At 46.8% G+C, this 6,000-nt stretch overlaps 1 protein-coding gene across 1 annotated transcript in view; it reads left to right on the top strand.

The window, feature by feature from the left end:
* The first annotated feature begins 289 nt into the window (after positions 1–289).
* Positions 290–6,000, top strand: part of NALF1 (NALCN channel auxiliary factor 1) — a 490,169-nt gene continuing 484,458 nt past the window's right edge. The window contains exon 1 of the mRNA XM_055702435.1: positions 290–1,113. Coding sequence (XP_055558410.1) covers positions 301–1,113 — 813 coding nt within the window. The 5' untranslated portion in view covers positions 290–300. The remainder of the gene's footprint in view (positions 1,114–6,000) is intronic.

The following is a 6,000-nucleotide window of genomic DNA, read 5'->3' as shown; positions in this document are numbered from 1 at the left end:
CACGGCACTCGGCGTTGGATGGACTGGGGCTGCTTCATGTGGTGAGACCAAGGCAGAGCCACCGGCGAAACCCAACAGTATCTCAGAGGAAGAAAAAGAAGAAAGAAAGAAGAGGGAGAAAGAGAAAGGGGGGAAGAGTGGAGGGGGGGCGGGGGGGGCGGGGGGGGAGCGAGCGAGCGAGCGAGAGAAGGGAAGGCAGGCAAGAAAATCCCCCCAATCTTTTAAGTCAATGCATATTGTGGTGACACCGGCAAAGGAGCCCTCACGGTGGAGTCGGCCAGGGCTGTGCGTTCCCAAAATATGACCAGGGGTGCTTGGATGTGCAGTCGGCAGTATGATGACGGCTTAAAAATCTGGTTCGCACCCCGGGAGAACGAAAAACCCTTCACGGATTCAGAGAGGGCTCAGAAATGGCGACTGTCCCTGGCATCGCTCTTGTTTTTCACAGTCCTGCTCTCTGATCACTTGTGGTTCTGCGCCGAGGCCAAATTCACGGGGACCGGAGAGAAGGAGCAGCCGCCGCCCGAGAAGCCCGAGCCCGCGGAGCCGGAGCTGCTGGCGGGCATGGGGGAGCCGGCGCCCCCCGCGCCCCGGCTCCTCGCCCCCCCCTCGCCCTCCCTCCCGCCCTCCCCCGGCAGCAGCGGCGGCGGCGGCGGCCGCACCAACGGCACCGAGCCCCGGCACGGCAAGGCTGCTTTCCTGGGGAACTCCACCGCCAGGCCCCTGGAGACGTGCTCCCCCCCGAGCTCCTCGTCCGGGCAGTGCTTTAGCGTGGGGGACGCGGAGGCGGTGTGCCGGCGGCGGGGGGGGCCGGGGCGGCCGCGGGGCGCGGGGCAGAGCCCGGCGCCCGGCTGGGACCTGACGGATTTTTACCTTTCCTTTTGTAATTCCTACACACTTTGGGAGTTGTTCGCCGGATTGTCCAATCCGGACACTTTGAACTGCAGTCTGGATGTGGTGCTGAGGGGGGGAGGCTCCTGCAGCCAGTGCGTCCAGGCTTACCAGCGCTACGACCAGCACGCTCAGGAGAAATACGAAGAGTTTGAGGTTATGCTCCAGAAATATTTACAGTCGGATGAGTACTCGGTGAAATCGTGTCCTGAGGATTGTAAGGTAGGAGCCCCTGCTGTGTTTCCTGTCCCTGGCTGGCGGGCTGGCGTGCCTCCCTCGGCTGTTGTGGCTGCCGTGGTCCCTGTTGTGCCTGCTGCGGTCCCTGCCCCTGGCGCCGGCGGCCGTGGGTTCCGGGGTGCAGTCGGCGCTGCGGAGGGTATCGGCGGGGAGCCCCCCCGAGCGCACTGCTGAAAGGGAGGCAGAGCGAGGGGGAAGCTGCGGGGGAGGGGGGGAGAAGAAAGAAGAAGTGATCCTCGATCCTCTGGGAGTGTAGTGCTGGATTTCCCCCTCCTCATGAATATGCGATTGGCTCCGGCTCGGCTGCCGGCTTCCAGCGGGCTGGGATGCGGCTTGGCGGCAGGCAGCGACAGGGTCTGCATGCCAATGAGCAGGGCTGGGGACGGCAGCCGGGGCTGGGGACGGCAGCCGGCGCCGGGGCCGCCCGACGGCGCTTGCCCTGCCCGCGGGCCCCCCCGGGGCGGGCCGGGGCCGGGGGGCGGGGGGCCGCGGTGCCCGGGAGGACGGGCGCCTCGTCCCCCGGTGGCGGCGGGGGCGCGCACCGGCAGCTGCGGGCGGGTTCCGTCGGGCGCTTGGCCCCGGGGCGGCGGGCAGCGGCGGGGCGCGGGGCGGCGGAGCGGGCGGCGGGACCGTGTCTCCGGGCGCTCAGCTGAAACCTGCGGAGCGGGGAAAAGCTGGAAGGCGAGGGAGGATGTCAACGGGCATCGCGGTGGCCCTTGGTTGGGAAGTGACGGTGACAGCGTTTCAGTAAGCCGCGACCGTTTTCTTTGGTGCCACCGGTGACTGCTCGGAGAGATGCAGAGGCTTTTCTTTTCCTTTGTTAGAAGGCAGGGTCCCACTTGGGCTCTTTGCTGTTGTTGTCTTCTCTCTACTTTTGCACAAGAATAGTTGGCCTAGCTCTCAAGACAGGAAAGCCCCCCCCCTCCCCCCCCTCCCCCCCCCCCCCCTCCGAAAATGTTGTCCTTGGCGCCTGAATTAACTAACTGCATGCTTTTTTCCCCCTGTTTGAGTGTTTGTTGAGACCTGAGCCAGGTGAAAGGTTTCTGCCCTGAAATGGATTATCTCGACTACTATAGCACTACATTAACCAGTCTGAACCAAATCCTGTTTTAGCAGTGGAACACAACAGTGCATACAAATCACTGCTCTGAACAGGCAGCCTAGCAGTACCTCGGTGCCGTGTAACTTCATCAGGGCCTTCTGAAATCATTTCATGGGAACAGTCCATGCCTAAAGAATCCCTTTCACCAATAAGTTAGTGTAATTTGCTCATATCTTTGCCACAAAAATCAATCCACAGCCCCTCCAGAAGCTAAAATATCCTGTTACCTAATTGGATAAAGTAGGAAAGTTGCCTTTTTTTTCTTTGTTATATCTGACAAAAGTAAAGTAGTCTCATCAGTAATGTTGGCTCCACTGTTTCTAGGTTATATATAAGCTCTGTGTGTACACACTCGGTGTATATATGTTATGTACTCGGTTACTGAAATCGTAAATGGATTCTATTTCCATAGTGAATTGGATAAGTAAAAAGCGTATTAGATGTAAATAGATGTCCACTGTCCTAAGGACATCTTTGCCATTTCACTGACTCTTTTAACTAGAAATTGACCTACTGCTCTGTGCTGCCAAACAATCAACATCTACATGCTTAATTTTTTGTATCTCAGTTTAGTTTGACTAAACTTTAGCACAAAGCGTGAAGTTGCTCTACAGTGTATCATGGTGTAAAAGGTGTTGAAAATGAACAGAACAGCAAATGCACACTGTATAATGATTTCCCCTTAAAGAGAAATACTTGTCCAATTATGGGAAAAAGCTGTTGACATTAAAATGATTATGTGAAACATATAAATGAATTAGACAAATGCAGTGCCAATGACCTACAGGTTCTGAGTGCCAGATGTATTGCTCTATGTTTTGAGAATTTGGCCAACCAGTAGGAGAAAGGAAAAAAAAACAACAAAACAAAACTCAACAACAAAACCCAACAACACAAACAAACCCAAACCAAGGGTGCAGCTTAGTGTTTTCTTCCTCTTACTGGGGAAGCGGGCGGGTGGTGCAGACCTGGTAAGGGGGGCAGTGGGGTGACCCTGTGAGCATGGGCTTGGGCTTGGGCTGGACTGGGCTGGGCTGGGTTGAGCTGGGCTGGGCTGGGCTGGGCTGTGCTGGTCTGGGCCGTGCTGGGCTGGGGGCCGACGCTGCCGGAGATGCTGCTGTCCAAGGTGCTGCAGAGCAGCGTACGCAGCCGGCGGTCAGGCTGGGGAGCCCCCGCGCTCTTTCCCCCGAGCCTGCCTGGCTGCTGCTGGGTCCCTCTGGAGCATTTTGATTCATTGTGGTGGCTGAGAAAGCCAAGCGTTTAGCAGGTCCAGCGGTCTGATAGCCGTATCGATGGGTATTGATGTGCTTGTACGTGGTCTACCCTGAAGTGCCAACAGGTGAAACTAGAAACTTGTCATGAATACTTTATGACTATTGCAATATTCTGCTGGACTTTCTGGTGTTTTATACATATTTTATTTACCCTCAATCAGGAAATAGCCTTTTTTGTGTGTGTGTGTGTCAGTAAATATTAATATTTTGAGCTTTGGACATCTAAATAATTCTTAACTTAAGAATCAGAACAGAAAATAACTTGTCATCTAACTGTGTTTTACATACACACCATTTGGTTGGTTTATGTGGTGAGCTGCATTTTCTTTTAAGCAAAATCCTAAAAATACTGTCTTTACTAAATTATCCTGTATGTAAGCAATGGCTTAATGCAACGAATGGCTTGTTAAATAATCTATTTATATTTAAGACATCTTTATTATTCTGAGAGGGCTGCTTCATTCACAGAAAGACAGCGCTTCATCCAGTGAACCAATTATAGCTGATGACAAAATCAATAAAATTTACACTGAATAACAGTCAACCTAGAACTTGTAATTGGGTATTACATCCCCCTTCCCAACTTTCCCTGCCACCATCCCCCACCCTTGACACCCTTGACAGTCAGTTCTCACAGTAACAAGTGAAAATCATGGGGATTTCTCAGTCCAGCAAGTGATGCTTTTCCAAACAGTACTGCTGGTTGTAACAAAAAGTGCATATCAAAATACTCTTGACATATAAGCCTAAATCTCAGACTTTATATTTTCATTCCCTTATCTGAAACTGGAAGAAAACAAACTTCGTTTTCACAATAGTGTTTTACTACATGTCTCCTGGTCTCTGAATAATATTATAAATAAAGTGCTTTGTATTGCAGAAGTTTGCAAGCAGGAATTGTTTGCATTATCAGTTCACATTTAGCTGTTCTACATGGTGAGTTTTAGTTTCAGTTTTAATATGTAAGTATATTCATTTTATTGAAAAGAAAGCTGTCCTGTAATTAAGGTTTTACTATTAAACTTCTTGTTGAGTTGCATTAGGATTTTTGAAAATTTTGTACCAAATGCTGAGAATTATGAATTATAGAACATTTGTAAAAGTCACTATTTTTTATGGTATCATTGAACATGCATATGCATTTTATATTGTTAGGATGTCAGTATACTTTGTGTGTTGTTTAGAAGTTTGGGTTATCAGTCTCAACTTATTTCTTAAAAAATATCCTGGAAGTCTGATGTTTTTATATATTGTTTTCTTGTCTCGATAGTCACATATTAGTAAAAGCTAAACAATAAATATAAGAAAAAATATTTGAATGTATTACATATTCAACAAGGTGACATAATACATTGTTGTGGCTTTATTGAATCACCAGAGTAACAGAACAGCTGAAAATCTGGATCTACAGTTCTGCTTTTCTGTTTAAATTTACTTTAGATTTTTTTTAATATTTATGAAATTTTGCTTTTGTACATTATAAATTAATAGTTTATTTTCAGATTGTTCTTGGTAATACCTATAATTTTTTGGTTTCCAGAATACCATCTTTATATGCAGTGTGACACAGTACTGTATTCAGACAATTAACAGAGAACTGAATTGGCTTGATGTTGGAAGACACAGTTCCCCATAATGACTTGTCAGCTTTCAATCAGGGGAAATACTCAAGTTCTTATTCTTAAGACAGCAGGCAATCGCTTTGTGGAATAAAAGAAAATTCTGGCTACTTCTGATTAAGAACTGGGTCAAATAACTAAGTAGGACATATAAATGTAAAGGGTTTTAATTCTTTTATTTTTTCCCCACCAAGAATGAATTTATGTTTTTGTAAAAAGTATTGGAGGCTAGGACTTCCTTGGCAACTATATTTATTAATGTTTGAACAAAACATCAGTTACAATCATTTGACACGTTTCTTTAACCCAGTGAAAGCTGAAAGTGTTTAAAATGTGGCTTTCCTTAGTGCTAGTTGAAATATTGAAATGTGTAATTCAGGTAAGTGCATTATAATTAAAATAACATTCAAGGAATTAAGGTTTTCTCCTAGAATATCAAAGGGTAAAAATGAGAATATTTAATTTTTATATAAACATTGCTAAAAAACAAACTTCATCTGACATCCTAGGTGCTCAACATGTACAGAGAGACCTATTTTTTCCTTATTTTCAGAAATTAAATATAAATTAATAACTTCTGATTTGAGGTTTATGATCCTGGTATCAGAAAAATGTGAGAAAATAGTGGAATTGTAATGCTACCTAGCTGAAAAACATGCATATCAATACAGGGTTTCATCATTAAACATAGATGGTATCACTATAGGAATATATTCATCGTAGGAATATAAAGCTGTTGCTTCTGTTACTAGTTTGTTTGTTTTTTATCAAAGAAATGTGTTCAACTACTTTTATTTGAGTGAGAGGATGACTGAAATTTTTTTAAAGCAAATAAAATCACATTTGTGCTAATTTATCTGGAAATAGCAAAGCTTAG

Source organism: Falco cherrug, chromosome 2, assembly GCF_023634085.1.
Source record: "Falco cherrug isolate bFalChe1 chromosome 2, bFalChe1.pri, whole genome shotgun sequence".
NCBI lineage: Eukaryota > Metazoa > Chordata > Aves > Falconiformes > Falconidae > Falco > Falco cherrug.
Note: the sequence above shows the minus strand (reverse complement) of the source record. Positions and strands in the feature narration are given on the sequence as shown.